Source organism: Myiozetetes cayanensis, unplaced genomic scaffold, assembly GCF_022539395.1.
Source record: "Myiozetetes cayanensis isolate MyiCay16 unplaced genomic scaffold, myiCay2020 scf30, whole genome shotgun sequence".
In the NCBI taxonomy this organism is placed as follows: Eukaryota; Metazoa; Chordata; class Aves; order Passeriformes; family Tyrannidae; genus Myiozetetes; species Myiozetetes cayanensis.
The window spans coordinates 1,321-17,896 of NW_026087522.1; the positions used below are offsets into that span (position 1 = coordinate 1,321).

The 16,576-nt window shown below is 53.9% G+C and overlaps 1 protein-coding gene across 1 annotated transcript; it reads right to left on the reverse strand.

Annotated features, from left to right (window-relative positions):
* Nucleotides 1–2,295: 2,295 nt before the first annotated feature.
* Nucleotides 2,296–16,360, reverse strand: LOC126645308 (uncharacterized). The gene is made up of 14 exons (XM_050325588.1): nt 16,311–16,360; nt 15,486–15,519; nt 14,862–14,915; nt 14,329–14,493; nt 13,997–14,107; nt 8,053–8,191; nt 6,034–6,125; nt 5,607–5,756; nt 5,276–5,386; nt 4,025–4,163; nt 3,747–3,838; nt 3,322–3,471; nt 2,989–3,099; nt 2,296–2,397 (listed from the first exon to the last, which is right to left on the reverse strand). The coding sequence occupies exons 1-14, from the start codon at nt 16,358–16,360 to the stop codon at nt 2,296–2,298; spliced, it is 1,500 nt and encodes a 499-aa protein (XP_050181545.1).
* Between the last annotated feature and the right edge of the window lie 216 nt (nt 16,361–16,576).

Here is a 16,576-nt window from a genome sequence, read left to right on the forward strand (position 1 = left end):
AGCCCCTGCGCTGGGTTGGAGAAGGGTAAGGGTTTCCCACCTGGACACTCTGGCCATTGCCATTGCAGTAGTTCAGCTGCACGACTCTCAGGACATTGAGGGTGACGCATGGTCCCAGATTGAGTTGGGATCCTGGAAAAGCAAGGAAAGAGAAAGCCAAAGGCCATGAGGTGAGGCCTGCGCCCTTGGCTGCCGCTGCCTGGGGGGGGTAGTCTGTCCGTCGTGAGTTGGAAGAAGAGCACAGGTGCAGTAGTCATTGGCCAAGGGGAAAAAGGGCCAGGTCAGAGAGAGAGAGAATTCATTTGCTTGCACTCACCGTTAATTTCATAGGTCATGTAGGTGGTGACTCCGCTGCACATAGAGAAGATGTCTGCTCCATAAGACTGGAGGTTGCTGACCAATCCCTTGGTCACAAAGGTGATCTTCTTTGTAGGTCTTCCAAGACCGACCTGGTTCTGGACATCAAAGGACAGCATTCAGCAAGATGGGTGCCGGGACGCGTTTCATGCCAGGCACGTGGCGAGTCGTGCAGTGACGAGCCGGTGCTTGGGGTGTGAGTGGCAGCTGCCTTTAGTGGTGCCTTTGCCATGGCACAGATCCCTCTCCCTCCCCAAAGGGAAAGAGAGTGTGGACAATGGCAGCTGCAAGGCAAAGGTCTGAGCTGACAAAAGAGGGTTGGTGTTGAAATGGCTCTGAAGGCCGTGGAAGGATTGCCATGCCAAAAGCATTGGTGGCCTTGAAGAGCTGCTGAGAGAAAGGGTTTCTCAGCAAAGCGCAGAGCTCAGGTTGCTGAGAGAAAGCAAAACTGGCAGAGGGAAGGTGACCCCCCTCTTTCCTTGGGACAAAGCATCCCTCGTGCAAATTCCCAAGCCGCACTGCAGTTGAGGGCAAGACAGTTGTGCCACGAGTGACAAGCTGGTCCTCTGCAGCAGGAAAAAGCCCAGTTAAGAAAAGGCCCTGTGGGCTCCAAGGTCAAGAAACTGCAGCTCTTTTGGACTCTTACCCTGCTCTCTCTGGCCAATCTGGCCAGATTGTTAAAGCTGGGCATCTCATTTTTGTTCATGACGGAAATGTAGCAGGTGTTCTGTTGCGTCACTTTGGTTGCAATGACGCCCTGTAAAGACAAAGGTATTGAGCACTGTCAATTCACTTTTCTCACTCAGAAACTCTGGGAGAAAATCTGGATTGAAACCAGTAAGGACTACCAATAGTTCCTCCTGCAAATCCTGGACTGGAAAGGTTGAGAAGAAAGCAAGAAGTCCCGTGCCTTGGTCATCTGGAGCAGGAGGCAGCCTCCCGGCACAGTGCCCGCACAAGCACGCTCCCTGCCACTCACCGTGTTGTAGTTCCAGATGGTTTTCCAGGAGCCAGTGGAGGTTGTTTGGGTGATAACTGCCACACGCCATTGCTTGTGGATGGTCAGAATTTGGGACTGGCCACCAATGATGACTTCCTGGTTTTCATCCTGACCCTGATCCTGGGAAGGCTAAAACGCCAAGAGAAAGAAGGAAGCCTTTAGCCTTTGAAGGAAGTCGGTGACCTGCCCAGATCTCCCCTGGTAGAAGAGAAGTGCTGCCCGCATGGAGTGCCAGCAGCGCCCTGAGGATCTTGCCAAGGACAAAGGATCAAGCCCTGCTGTGTTTCAGTGTCTCCACCCCCAAGAAGGAAGCTCTCCAAAGAGGAGATGGCAGGGAAGAAGGGAATGGGGGTTGGCTTTGGGCGGCCCCTGCGCTGGGTTGGAGAAGGGTAAGGGTTTCCCACCTGGTCAATCTGGCCATTGCCATTGCAGTAGTTCAGCTGCACGACTCTCAGGACATTGAGGGTGACGCATGGTCCCAGATTGAGTTGGGATCCTGGAAAAGCAAGCAGAGAGAAAGCCAAAGGCCATGAGGTGAGGCCTGCACCCTTGGCTGCCGCTGCCCAAGAGGGGGTGGTTTGTCTCTCTTTTTTTGGAAGAAGAGCACAGGTGCAGTAGTCATTGGCCAAGGTGGAAAAAATGGCCAGGTCAGAGAGAGACAGAATTCATGTTCTTGCACTCACCGTGAACTTCATAAGTCATGTAGGTGGTGAGTCCGCTGCACATAGAGAAAATGTCTGCTCCGTAAGACTGGAGGTTGCTGACCAATCCCTTGGTCACAAAGGTGATCTTCTTTGTAGGTCTTGCTAAGACCGACCTGGTTCTGGACATCAAAGGACAGCATTCAGCAAGATGGGTGCCGGGACGCGTTTCATGCCAGGCACGTGGCGAGTCGTGCAGTGACGAGCCGGTGCTTGGGGTGTGAGTGGCAGGTGCCTTTAGTGGTGCCTTTGAATCCCCTGGGTCCCGAGGGAGCAGTGGGCAGCCTTGAAGACAGCTCGGAAGGCAGGCCTTGGGAAGGCAGTGGAGGTGCAGGGAGCCTAAGGAGAAGTGGCAGCGCAAGGCAAGCGCGGAGCAGGAGCCGAGGAGTGCAGCCGGTGTGTTAAGGCAGACGTGCCAGCAAAGCATTTGCTGCGTCCCTGTGCTCTCCCCTCCCAGAGCTGCTCAGGCTGGAGGCCTGGTAGGAGAAGTATTCCTACTCAAAGGCTTTGTTGCCTGGCCCAAGCCCCTGCATGTGCCTGTCAGCAAAGGCAGTGTGGACAATGGCAGCTGCAAGGCAAAGGTCTGAGCTGACAAAGGCGGGTTGGTATTGCAATGACTCTGAAGGCCTTGGAAGGACTGCCACGCCAAAAGCATTGGTGGCCTTGAAGGGCTGCTGAGAGAAAGGGTTTCTCAGCAAACCGCAGAGCTCAGGTTCCTGAGAGAAAGCGCAGCTGGCAGAGGGAAGGTGACCCCCCTCTTTCCTTGGGACAAAGAATCCCTCGTGCAAATTCCCAAGCTGCACTGCACTTGAGGGCAAGAGAGTCGTACCACGTGTGACAAGCTGGTCCTCTGCAGCAGGAAAAAGCCTAGTTAAGAAATGGCCACAGGGACTCCAAGGTCAAGAAACTGCAGCTCTTTTGGACTCTTACCCTGCTCTCCCTAGCCAGTCTGGCCAGGTTGTTAAAGCTGGGCATCTCGTTTTTGTTCATGACGGAAATGTAGCAGGTGTTCTGTTGCGTCACTTTGGTTGCAATGACGCCCTGTAAAGACAAAGGTAGTGAGCACTGTCAATTCACTTTTCTCACTCAGAAACTCTGGGAGAAAATCTGGATTGAAACCAGTAAGGACTACCAATAGTTCCTCCTGCAAATCCTGGACTGGAAAGGTTGAGAAGAAAGCAAGAAGCCCCGTGCCTTGGTCATCTGGAGCAGGAGGCAGCCTCCCGGCACAGTGCCCGCACAAGCACGCTCCCTGCCACTCACCGTGTTGTAGTTCCAGATGGTTTTCCAGGAGCCAGTGGAGGTTGTTTGGGTGATAACTGCCACACGCCATTGCTTGTGGATGGTCAGAATTTGGGACTGGCCACCAATGATGACTTCTTGGTTTTCATCCTGACCCTGATCCTGGGAAGGCTAAAACGCCAAAAGAAAGAAGGAAGCCTTTAGCCTTTGAAGGAAGTCGGTGACCTGCCCAGATCCCCCCTGGTAGAAGAGAAGAGCTGCCCGCATGGAGTGCCAGCAGCGCCCTCAGGATCTTGCCAAGGACAAAGGATCAAGCCCTGCTGTGTTTCAGTGTCTCCACCCCCAAGAAGAAAGCTCTCCAAAGAGGAGATGGCAGGGAAGAAGGGAATGGGGGTTGTCTTTGGGCGGCCCCCGCGCTGGGTTGGAGAAGGGTAAGGGTTTCCCACCTGGACAATCTGGCCATTGCCATTGCAGTAGTTCAGCTGCACGACTCTCAGGACATTGAGGGTGACGCATGGTCCCAGATTGAGTTGGGATCCTGGAAAAGCAAGCAAAGAGAAAGCCAAAGGCCATGAGGTGAGGCCTGCGCTCTCGGCTGCCGCTGCCCAAGAGGGGGTGGTTTATCCGTTATGAGTTGAAAGAAGAGCACAGGTGCAGTAGTCATTGGCCAAGGGAAAAAAATGGCCAGGTCAGAGAGACACAGAATTCATTTGCTTGCACTCACCGTTAATTTCATAGGTCATGTAGGTGGTGAGTCCGCTGCACATAGAGAAGATGTCTGCTCCATAAGACTGGAGGTTGCTGACCAATCCCTTGGTCACAAAGGTGATCTTCTTTGTAGGTCTTGCAAGACCGACCTGGTTCTGGACATCAAAGGACAGCATTCAGCAAGATGGGTGCCGGGACGCGTTTCATGCCAGGCACATGGCGAGTCGTGCAGTGACGAGCCGGTGCTTGGGGTGTGAGTGGCAGGTGCCTTTAGTGGTGCCTTTGAATCCCCTGGGTCCCGAGGGAGCAGTGGGCAGCCTTGAAGACAGCTCGGAAGGCAGGCCTTGGGAAGGCAGTGGAGGTGCAGGGAGCCTAAGGAGAAGTGGCAGCGCAAGGCAAGCGCGGAGCAGGAGCCGAGGAGTGCAGCCGGTGTGTTAAGGCAGACGTGCCAGCAAAGCATTTGCTGCGTCCCTGTGCTCTCCCCTCCCAGAGCTGCTCAGGCTGGAGGCCTGGCAGGAGAAGTCTCTTCCTCCAGCATGCTCAAATGGAAGCAACGAGGGCAGCAGTAACAGCTTGCAGGTCCTTCTCCACTGGGACTCTTTGCAGGTGATGCTTAGGACCTGTTTGAGAACTCTTGGGGATTTAACAGACAGGTCTTTCTCATGGGTTCCAGAGGGCTTTGTTTCCCACTCTGCTCTCCTACTCGGGGGCTTTGTACCTGCACCAACGCCTTGAATGCCTGTCCTTCCTGCTACAAACTGGGATTCCTACTGCTCTCCAGATCCTTCCTCAACTACAGCCACAGGCCTCCAGTTGTGGCTCTTGCCACTGTTTGGGGGGAAAGGTGTGCAGCACAGAGAGGCTCTGTCCCAACCCAAAGGAGAAGGCAGTGTGGACAATGGCAGTTGCAAGGCAAAGGTCTGAGCTGACAGAGGAGGGTTGGTGTTGAAATGGCTCTGAAGGCCTTGGAAGGATTGCCACTCTAAAAGCATTGGTGGCCTTGAAGAGCTGCTGAGAGAAAGGGTTTCTCAGCAAGCCGCAGAGCTCAGGTTGCTGAGAGAAAGCGCAGCTGGCAGAGGGAATGAGGCCACCCAGCTTTTCTTGGGACAAAACATCCCTAGGGGAAATTCCCAAGCCGCACTGCAGTTGAGGGCAAGACAGTTTTGCCACGAGTGACAAGCTGGTCCTCTGCAGCAGGAAAAAGCCCAGTTAAGAAAAGGCCCTGTGGGCTCCAAGGTCAAGAAACTGCAGCTCTTTGGACTCTTACCCTGCTCTCTCTAGCCAGTCTGGCCAGATTGTCAAAGCTGGGCATCTTGTTTTTGTTCATGACGGAAATGTAGCAGGTGTTCTGTTGCGTCACTTTGGTTGCGATAACGCCCTGTAAAGAGAAAGGTATTGAGCACTGGCAGTTGTGTTTTGCAACTGGGAAAAGCTGGGAGAAGGTGTGGATTGAAGAGGTGAGGAATGTAGATGGCTTCTACCCCGCGGGTGGACTGGAAAGGTTGAGAAGAAAGAAATGAGCCCCATGACTTGGTCAGCTGTAGCAGGAGGCAGCCTCCCGGCACAGTGCCCGCACAAGCACGCTCCCTGCCACTCACCGTGTTGTAGTTCCAGATGGTTTTCCAGGAGCCAGTGGAGGTTGTTTGGGTGATAACTGCCACACGCCATTGCTTGTGGATGGTCAGAATTTGGGACTGGCCACCAATGATGACTTCCTGGTTGTCACCCTGACCCTGATCCTGGGAAGGCTAAAACGCCAAGAGAAAGAAGGAAGCCTTTAGCCCTTGAAGGAAGTCGGTGACCTGCCCAGATCCCCCCTGGTAGAAGAGAAGAAGTGCTGCCCGCATGGAGTGCCAGCAGCGCCCTGAGGATCTTGCCAAGGACAAAGGATCAAGGCCTGCTGTGTTTCAGTGTCTCCACCCCCAAGAAGAAAGCTCTCCAAAGAGGAGATGGCAGGGAAGAAGGGCATGGGGGTTGTCTTTGGGCAGCCCCGCGCTGGGTTGGAGAAGGGTAAGGGTTTCCCACCTGGTCAATCTGGCCATTGCCATTGCAGTAGTTCAGCTGCACGACTCTCAGGACATTGAGGGTGACGCATGGTCCCAGATTGAGTTGGGATCCTGGAAAAGCAAGCAGAGAGAAAGCCAAAGGCCATGAGGTGAGGCCTGTGCCCTTGGCTGCAGCTGCCCAAGAGGGGGTGGTTGTTGGTGGGAGCGATGGAGGTTCTGAGTCCTTTGGTGTGTGAGGAGTGTTGGAGATGTGGGAGGGCAAGATTCCTTTGGAGTGGCCAAAGAGCAGCGGCTCTGTGGCTCAGCAAGGGTGGCCCCAGAGAGGGGCTCTGGAGCACGCTGAGGGTGTTGCCGTGCAGCACTCGGAGCACTGTTCCACTGACTGCTGGGAGGGCAGGGGTCTGGGCACTCCAGGCTGAGGCTGGTGCCAGTTGCTGGGCCCCGTGGGGCTGGGAGCTCCTGCGAGAAGCCTGCCCAGTGCAGGTCCTTAAAGTGGTGGGCAATGGCATCCTTGGCCCGGGAACAAGGCCCGGGGAAGGAAGGCACTTGTCTTGGTGCTGTGAAGCACACAAGGCTTTGGTGGTTTCCTGGGTGAACTGGTGAGCAAGGTGGGAAGGGAAGGACAGGGGTTCTTAAGCTGAGCCCTTGTCTTTTTGAAGGCATTGCAGAGGAGGTCAAAAGTTGGGGCTCAACTTAAGCTTTTCAGCTTCCCGGAATCACAGAATCATAGAATTAATTGGGTTGGAAGAGACCTCCGAGATCATTAAGTCCAACCCTTGATCCAACCCCACTGTGATTACGAGATCTTGGCACTCAGTGCCACATCCAGCCTCATCTTAAAAACCTCCAGGGATGATGAATCCACCACCTCTCTGGGCAGGCCATTCCAATGCCTGATCACCCTCTCTGTAAAGAACTTCTTTCTAATGTGCAACCTAAACCTCCCATGGCGGAGCTTAAGCCCGTGCCCTCTTGTCCTCCTGCTGATTGCCTGGGAGAAGGGACCAACCCCCACCAGGCTACAACCTCCTCTCAGGGAGTGATAGAGTGTGGTGAGGTCATCCCTGAGCCTTCTTTTCTCCAGACTAAACAACCCCAGCTCCCTCAGCCTCTCCTCACAGCAGCTGTGCTCCGGTCCCTTCCCCAGGCTTGTTGCTCTTCTCTGCACCTGCTCCAGCACCTCAAGGTCTTTCCCAAACGGAGGGGTCCAGAACTGAACACAATACTCAAGGTGTGGCCTCACCAGTGCTGAGTACAGGGGAAGGATCACTTCCCTGCTCCTGCTGGCCACACTGTTCCTGATGCAGGCCAGGATGCCATTGGCCTTCTTGGCCACCTGGGCACACTCTGGCTCATGTTCAGCCTCCTGTCAATCAGCACCCCCAGATCCCTTTCTGCCTGGCTGCTCTCCAGCCACTCCGTGCCCAGCCTATAACGTCCTAGGGTGTTGCTGTGGCCAAAGTTTAGGAGCTGGCACTTGTCCTGGTTAAACCTCATCCCATTGGAATCAGCCCAACTCTCCAGCCTGTCCAGGTCCCTCTGCAGAGCCCTCCTGCTTTCTAGCAGGTCAACACTCCCTCCCAACTTGGAGTCCTCTGCAAATTTGCTACTGATGGACTCAATCCCCTCATCTAAATCATCCGTAAAGATGTTACACAGGACTGGGCCCAGCACTGACCCCTGGGGACACCACTGGTGACCGGCCACCAACTGCATGCAGCCCCGTTCAGAAGCACTCTCTGGGCCCGGCCCTCCAGCCAGTTCTTAACCCAGAAGAGAGTGCCCCTGTCCAAGCCATGGGCTGCAGCTTTTCCAGGAGTATGGAAGGGAGTTAGAAGGGTTTGGACCGGATCAGTTCTGGAGGCTGGGACGCAAGCCTGGTCCAGTCATGATCTGCAGAGATGCCTTTCTGCCTAAGCCAAAGCATTTCCTTCATATCTGTCCTGAGGCTGAAGAAGAGCACAGTTGCAGTTGTCATTCCCCAAGGGAAGAAAAATGCCAGGTCAGAGAGAGATAGAATTCATTTGCTTGCACTCACTCTGAACTTCATAAGTCATGTAGGTGGTGAGTCCGCTGCACATAGAGAAGATGTCTGCTCCGTAAGACTGGAGGTTGCTGACCAATCCCTTGGTCACAAAGGTGATCTTCTTTGTAGGTCTTCCAAGACCGACCTGGTTCTGGATATCAAAGGACAGCATTCAGCAAGATGGGTGCCGGGATGCGTTTCATGCCAGGCACATGGCGAGTCGTGCAGTGACGAGCCGGTGCTTGGGGTGTGAGTGGCAGGTGCCTTTAGTGGTGCCTTTGCCATGGCACAGATCCCTCTCCCTCCCCAAAGGGAAAGAGAGTGTGGACAATGGCAGCTGCAAGGCAAAGGTCTGAGCTGACAAAGGTGGGTTGGTATTGCAATGACTCTGAAGGCCTTGGAAGGACTGCCACGCCAAAAGCATTGGTGGCCTTGAAGAGCTGCTGAGAGAAAGGGTTTCTCAGCAAAGCGCAGAGCTCAGGTTGCTGAGAGAAAGCGCAGCTGGCAGAGGGAAGGTGACCCCCCTCTTTCCTTGGGACAAAGCATCCCTCGTGCAAATTCCCAAGCTGCACTGCAGTTGAGGGCAAGAGAGTCGTGCCACGTGTGACAAGCTGGTCCTCTGCAGCAGGAAAAAGCCCAGTTAAGAAAAGGCCCTGTGGGCTCCAAGGTCAAGAAACTGCAGCTCTTTTGGACTCTTACCCTGCTCTCTCTAGCCAGTCTGGCCAGATTGTTAAAGCTGGGCATCTCAGTTCTGTTCATGACGGAAATGTAGCAGGTGTTCTGTTGCGTCACTTTGGTTGCAATGACGCCCTGTAAAGACAAAGGTATTGAGCACTGTCAATTCACTTTTCTCACTCGGAAAAGCTGGGAGAAAGCCTGGACTGAAATCAGCAAGGAATACCAATAGTTCCTGCCCCAATTCCTGGACTGGAAAGGTTGAGAAGAAAGCAAGAAGCCCTGTGCCTTGGTCATCTGGAGCAGGAGGCAGCCTCCTGGCACAGTGCCCGCACAAGCACGCTCCCTGCCACTCACCGTGTTGTAGTTCCAGATGGTTTTCCAGGAGCCAGTGGAGGTTGTTTGGGTGATAACTGCCACACGCCATTGCTTGTGGATGGTCAAAATTTGGGACTGGCCACCAATGATGACTTCCTGGCTGTCACCCTGACCCTGATCCTGGGAAGGCTAAAACGCCAAGAGAAAGAAGGAAGCCTTTAGCCCTTGAAGGAAGTCGGTGACCTGCCCAGATCCCCCCTGGTAGAAGAGAAGAGCTGCATGCATGGAGTGCCAGCAGCGCCCTGAGGATCTTGCCAAGGACAAAGGATCAAGGCCTGCTGTGTTTCAGTGTCTCCACCCCCAAGAAGGAAGCTCTCCGAAGAGGAGATGGCAGGGAAGAAGGGAATGGGGGTTGGCTTTGGGCAGCCCCTGTGCTGTGTTAGAGAAGGGTAAGGGTTTCCCACCTGGACAATCTGGCCATTGCCATTGCAGTAGTTCAGCTGCACGACTCTCAGGACATTGAGGGTGACGCATGGTCCCAGATTGAGTTGGGATCCTGGAAAAGCAAGCAGAGAGAAAGCCAAAGGCCATGAGGTGAGGCCTGCGCCCTTGGCTGCCGCTGCCCAAGAGGGGGTGGTTGTTGGTGGGAGCGATGGAGGTTCTGAGTCCTTTGGTGTGTGAGGAGTGTTGGAGATGTGGGAGGGCAAGATTCCTTTGGAGTGGCCAAAGAGCAGCGGCTCTGTGGCTCAGCAAGGGTGGCCCCAGAGAGGGGCTCTGGAGCACGCTGAGGGTGTTGCCGTGCAGCACTCGGAGCACTGTTCCACTGACTGCTGGGAGGGCAGGGGTCTGGGCACTCCAGGCTGAGGCTGGTGCCAGTTGCTGGGCCCCGTGGGGCTGGGAGCTCCTGCGAGAAGCCTGCCCAGTGCAGGTCCTTAAAGTGGTGGGCAATGGCATCCTTGGCCCAGGAACAAGGCCCAGGGAAGGAAGGCACTTGTCTTGGTGCTGTGAAGCACCAAGTGGTTTCCTGGGTGAACTGGTGAGCAAGGTGGGAAGGGAAGGACAGGGGTTGTTAATCTGAGCCCTTGTCTTTGCGAGGATATTGCCAAGGAGGTCAAGGTGGGCCAAAATTCAGGGCCCAAACTTAAGCCTCCTTCAGCCTCCTGGAAGGGAGGTGGAAGGGTTTGGTCCGGGTCAGTTCTGGAGGCTGGGACTCAGGGCCGGTCCAGTTGTGACCTGCAGAGATGGCAAAGCCTTTCTGCCTAAGCTAAGCTGTTGGTTTCTGTCCGTCTTGAGTTGGCAGAAGAGCAGAGGTGCAGTAGTCATTGGCCAAGGGAAAGAAATTGCCAGGCCAATGGGAGAGAGAATTCATTTGCTTGCACTCACCCTGAACTTCATAGGTCATGTAGGTGGTGAGTCCGCTGCACATGGACACGATGTCTACTCCGTAGGAGTTGAGGTTGTTGACCAATCCACTGGTGACAAAGGTGATCTTCCTTGTAAATCTTCCAAGACCGACCTGGTTCTGGACATCAAAGGACAGCATTCAGCAAGATGGGTGCCGGGACGCGTTTCATGCCAGGCACGTGGCGAGTCGTGCAGTGACGAGCCGGTGCTTGGGGTGTGAGTGGCAGGTGCCTTTAGTGGTGCCTTTGAATCCCCTGGGGCCCGAGGGAGCAGTGGGCAGCCTTGAAGACAGCTCGGAAGGCAGGCCTTGGGAAGGCGGTGGAGGTGCAGGGAGCCTAAGGAGAAGTGGCAGCGCAAGGCAAGCGCGGAGCAGGAGCCGAGGAGTGCAGCCGGTGTGTTAAGGCAGACGTGCCAGCAAAGCATTTGCTGCGTCCCTGTGCTCTCCCCTCCCAGAGCTGCTCAGGCTGGAGGCCTGGCAGGAGAAGTTTTCCTACTCGAAGGCTTTGTTGCCTGGCCCAAGGCCCTGCATGTGCCTGTCAGCAAAGGCAGTGTGGACAATGGCAGGTGCAAGGCAAAGGTCTGAGCTGACAAAGGCGGGTTGGTATTGCAATGACTCTGAAGGCCTTGGAAGGACTGCCACGCCAAAAGAATGGGTGGCCTTGAAGAGCTGCTGAGAGAAAGGGTTTCTCAGCAAAGCGCAGAGCTCAGGTTGCTGAGAGAAAGCGCAGCTGGCAGAGGGAAGGTGACCCCCCTCTTTCCTTGGGACAAAGCATCCCTCGTGCAAATTCCCAAGCTGCACTGCACTTGAGGGCAAGAGAGTCGTACCACGTGTGACAAGCTGGTCCTCTGCAGCAGGAAAAAGCCCAGTTAAGAAAAGGCCCTGTGGGCTCCAAGGTCAAGAAACTGCAGCTCTTTTGGACTCTTACCCTGCTCTCTCTAGCCAGTCTGGCCAGATTGTCAAAGCTGGGCATCTCAGTTCTGTTCATGACGGAAATGTAGCAGGTGTTCTGTTGCGTCACTTTGGTTGCAATAACGCCCTGTAAAGACAAAGGTATTGAGCACTGGCAGTTGTGTTTTGCAACTGGGAAAAGCTGGGAGAAGGTGTGGATTGAAGAGGTGAGGAATGTAGATGGCTTCTACCCCCGCGGGTGGACTGGAAAGGTTGAGAAGAAAGCAAGAAGCCCCGTGCCTTGGTCATCTGGAGCAGGAGGCAGCCTCCCGGCACAGTGCCCGCACAAGCACGCTCCCTGCCACTCACCGTGTTGTAGTTCCAGATGGTTTTCCAAGAGCCAGTGGAGGTTGTTTGGGTGATAACTGCCACACGCCATTGCTTGTGGATGGTCAGAATTTGGGACTGGCCACCAATGATGACTTCCTGGTTGTCATCCTGACCCTGATCCTGGGAAGGCTAAAACGCCAAGAGAAAGAAGGAAGCCTTTAGCCCTTGAAGGAAGTCAGTGACCTGCCCAGATCCCCCCTGGTAGAAGAGAAGAAGTGCTGCCCGCATGGAGTGCCAGCAGCGCCCTGAGGATCTTGCCAAGGACAAAGGATCAAGGCCTGCTGTGTTTCAGTGTCTCCACCCCCAAGAAGAAAGCTCTCCAAAGAGGAGATGGCAGGGAAGAAGGGCATGGGGGTTGTCTTTGGGCAGCCCCGCGCTGGGTTGGAGAAGGGTAAGGGTTTCCCACCTGGTCAATCTGGCCATTGCCATTGCAGTAGTTCAGCTGCACGACTCTCAGGACATTGAGGGTGACGCATGGTCCCAGATTGAGTTGGGATCCTGGAAAAGCAAGCAGAGAGAAAGCCAAAGGCCATGAGGTGAGGCCTGTGCCCTTGGCTGCAGCTGCCCAAGAGGGGGTGGTTGTTGGTGGGAGCGATGGAGGTTCTGAGTCCTTTGGTGTGTGAGGAGTGTTGGAGATGTGGGAGGGCAAGATTCCTTTGGAGTGGCCAAAGAGCAGCGGCTCTGTGGCTCAGCAAGGGTGGCCCCAGAGAGGGGCTCTGGAGCACGCTGAGGGTGTTGCCGTGCAGCACTCGGAGCACTGTTCCACTGACTGCTGGGAGGGCAGGGGTCTGGGCACTCCAGGCTGAGGCTGGTGCCAGTTGCTGGGCCCCGTGGGGCTGGGAGCTCCTGCGAGAAGCCTGCCCAGTGCAGGTCCTTAAAGTGGTGGGCAATGGCATCCTTGGCCCGGGAACAAGGCCCAGGGAAGGAAGGCACTTGTCTTGGTGCTGTGAAGCACACAAGGCTTTGGTGGTTTCCTGGGTGAAGTGGTGAGCAAGGTGGGAAGGGAAGGACAGGGGTTCTTAAGCTGAGCCCTTGTCTTTGCGAGGACATTGCCAAGGAGGTCAAGGTGGGCCAAAATTCAGGGCCCAAACTTAAGCCTCCTTCAGCCTCCTGGAAGGGAGGTGGAAGGGTTTGGTCCGGGTCAGTTCTGGAGGCTGGGACTCAGGGCCAGTCCAGTTGTGACCTGCAGAGATGGCAAAGCCTTTCTGCCTAAGCTAAGCTGTTGGTTTCTGTCCGTCTTGAGTTGGCAGAAGAGCAGAGGTGCAGTAGTCATTGGCCAAGGGAAAGAAATTGCCAGGCCAATGGGAGAGAGAATTCATTTGCTTGCACTCACCCTGAACTTCATAGGTCATGTAGGTGGTGAGTCCGCTGCACATGGACACGATGTCTACTCCGTAGGAGTTGAGGTTGTTGACCAATCCACTGGTGACAAAGGTGATCTTCCTTGTAGGTATTCCAAATCCGACCTGGTTCTGGACATCAAAGGACAGCATTTAGCAAGATCAATTCTGGTTTGTATTTTATGCCAGGCACATGGCGAGTCGTGCAGTGACGAGCCGGTGCTTGGGGTGTGAGTGGCAGGTGCCTTTAGTGGTGCCTTTGAATCCCCTGGGGCCCGAGGGAGCAGTGGGCAGCCTTGAAGACAGCTGGGAAGGCAGGCCTTGGGAAGGCGGTGGAGGTGCAGGGAGCCTAAGGAGAAGTGGCAGCGCAAGGCAAGCGCGGAGCAGGAGCCGAGGAGTGCAGCCGGTGTGTTAAGGCAGACGTGCCAGCAAAGCATTTGCTGCGTCCCTGTGCTCTCCCCTCCCAGAGCTGCTCAGGCTGGAGGCCTGGCAGGAGAAGTTTTCCTACTCGAAGGCTTTGTTGCCTGGCCCAAGGCCCTGCATGTGCCTGTCAGCAAAGGCAGTGTGGACAATGGCAGGTGCAAGGCAAAGGTCTGAGCTGACAAAGGCGGGTTGGTATTGCAATGACTCTGAAGGCCTTGGAAGGACTGCCACGCCAAAAGCATTGGTGGCCTTGAAGAGCTGCTGAGAGAAAGGGTTTCTCAGCAAAGCGCAGAGCTCAGGTTGCTGAGAGAAAGCGCAGCTGGCAGAGGGAAGGTGACCCCCCTCTTTCCTTGGGACAAAGCATCCCTCGTGCAAATTCCCAAGCCGCACTGCAGTTGAGGGCAAGAGAGTCGTGCCACGAGTGACAAGCTGGTCCTCTGCAGCAGGAAAAAGCCCAGTTAAGAAAAGGCCCTGTGAGCTCCAAGGTCAAGAAACTGCAGCTCTTTTGGACTCTTACCCTGCTCTCTCTAGCCAGTCTGGCCAGATTGTCAAAGCTGGGCATCTCAGTTCTGTTCATGACGGAAATGTAGCAGGTGTTCTGTTGCGTCACTTTGGTTGCAATGACGCCCTGTAAAGAGAAAGGTATTGAGCACTGGCAGTTGTGTTTTGCAACTGGGAAAAGCTGGGAGAAGGTGTGGATTGAAGAGGTGAGGAATGTAGATGGTTTCTGCCCCTGAGGGTTGATTGGAAAGGTTGAGAAGAAAGCAAGAAGCCCCGTGCCTTGGTCATCTGGAGCAGGAGGCAGCCTCCCGGCACAGTGCCCGCACAAGCACGCTCCCTGCCACTCACCGTGTTGTAGTTCCAGATGGTTTTCCATGACAAATCTTTGGTCATTTGCTGGATAATTGCCACACGGTTCTGACTGTTGATCTTCACTGTTTGTGCAACGCCAGTGATAGAGATTTGAGTGTCTCCACCAAAGATGATTTCCTGTTTTCCATCTGTCTCCTGGTACTAGAAAATAAAGGTACACACTTTTACATTGCGAATCTGGGAGTGACCTCCCCACATCTTTACAGAAATCCGTGGTAGAGTAGAACAAGTGTTTCCCGCAGGGAGTGCCAGCAGAGCCCTCAGGATCTTCTTAAGGACAAAGGATCAAGGCTGTGGTGTTGGGCCGTAGCCGTAAGAATTCTTTTCCTGCCATCAGTGAATCCTTGCTGCATCTTACAGCTGGTATGTGGTGCCTTAAGGGTTTCATGTCTGAGAGGAGATTTCAATTTCTATCTGCCCAAGGAGTGGTGAAAGGATAAGGGAGATCTCCCAAAGCAGGGGATATAGAAAGAGCAGCTGTGCCTGTGGGAATTGGTCACTGTACTCACATATTCACCAAGGGCTGGAGTCAGGACGAGTCCAAGAAGGACTGCAGTCAAAATCTGAAAGGCAAATCAAATACAAAAGTGTAACTGCAGGTCTGGCTGATGAATCCAGTCATGAGAATCTCTGTGCCCTTTTCCTAATCTGCTGTTGAAGTGTCCTCCTTGGATCCTCTTTTGCTTCCATCCTGGCATTGCAACAGTGCCCTAAAGGAGTCACCGAGTGCTGCAAACTGGACAGGTTTCCCAGTCGCTGTTTCAAGAGCTGAACCTCAAGCTGCTTCTGAGACCTGTGCAGGCACACACAGGTATTTTGCAAGAGTGAGGAGAACGCTTTTCCATTTCTTGTGCTTTACCATTACAGGGGAGTGGTTGATCCATCAGTGCAGTGCTCCAGCTTTGCAAAGGCATTGGCAAAAATGGCCATGGCTTAGGTTTTGTGTATTCTGCTTAATGGAGAGCCCAGCTGTGGGGAAAATCCTTACCTCGTCAGCTGGTTCAGCTAATGAGGGCTGAGCTGCTCACTCTGGAGGAGCAAAATGTCCCCAGAGAAACCTCTGTGCTCTGGGCAGGCAGAGGCACTTCAGAGAGAAAATTTAGTTTATAAGGAAGAAAAACTTGTGTACTCACAGGGAGCTTCATCCTGACTGCAGAGCTGATGCTCCTGCAGGTAGAAAGAGCGATGTGAACCTCCTACCTTATATATGTTTTCGGAATTCACGGTGGAAGGGCTGAATGTGGCAATAAAATTATTTTGTCATTTGTTTCCCTGTCACTTGTCACTGGAAATTATTTCCTGCTGTAACTACTTGATAAATACAGGGACTGTACTTTTGCACATTTTGACCTGCTGGAGTCTGATAATCATCTGACAGGAATCCATTTGCAGTGAAAAATTAAATAAGTTTTTAGTATTTTTCTGACACATACTAATTACTTTTGAAAATTCACTTTACACTTAAGACCGGAGATATCCTAGGGTTTAAACAAGAACATAAAAAGATTTGCATTAGACAGAATGAGTAAAAGACTTTGCACCTTCCAAAATGTACTGTGTGTTATCAGGTAACCATGGCACCCAGTAAAATACAGCGGTGGGGGCTGGGGCATCTGTGCCTCAGTGGACTTGGCAGAGCAGCCCTGGCACATTTATGCCTTTTCAGCTTTACTAATTTAGAACTGTTGATTTTCCCCCTAAGTGCATGAAGCTAAAGCAGTTTTGTGAACAGTGGGGCCCTGCTGCCATGCTGTGCTCTCCTGTTGGAATTCTGGCTTGAAGCGAGATGCTGTTGGAGAAGGCACTGTCCCTTCCAGAAGCACCTGTGCCCTGTTAGTCCCTGCATGGAGAGCAGGGAGGCTCTGCTTGGAGCCTGGCTGAGGGTATCCCTGTTTGCCTGTGAGGCTGCCAGGCTCTTGGCACGAGATGCTGCACCACAGACCCTGCTCAGGTCAGACCCCGCAGCCTCAGGGCACTTGAAATCATCATCCGTGCCAGTCTGGCCCATGGTCTTCAGGGGATTGGTGGCCCCCAGAGACACGTTCCAGTGACTCACAGCAAGATAAGGGAAGAGGGCTGTGCCTGTGTGATCTCAGGGAAAATGCAGTGTAGAGTTGGGAAAGGACAGCAGATTCTCTCCAGAAACTCCAGGCAAGTCAGACAGGAACTTTTGTTTAAATGCTGCAACCTCACAGTTGCTTTTCCTTGGAAGTGTTAAAATATT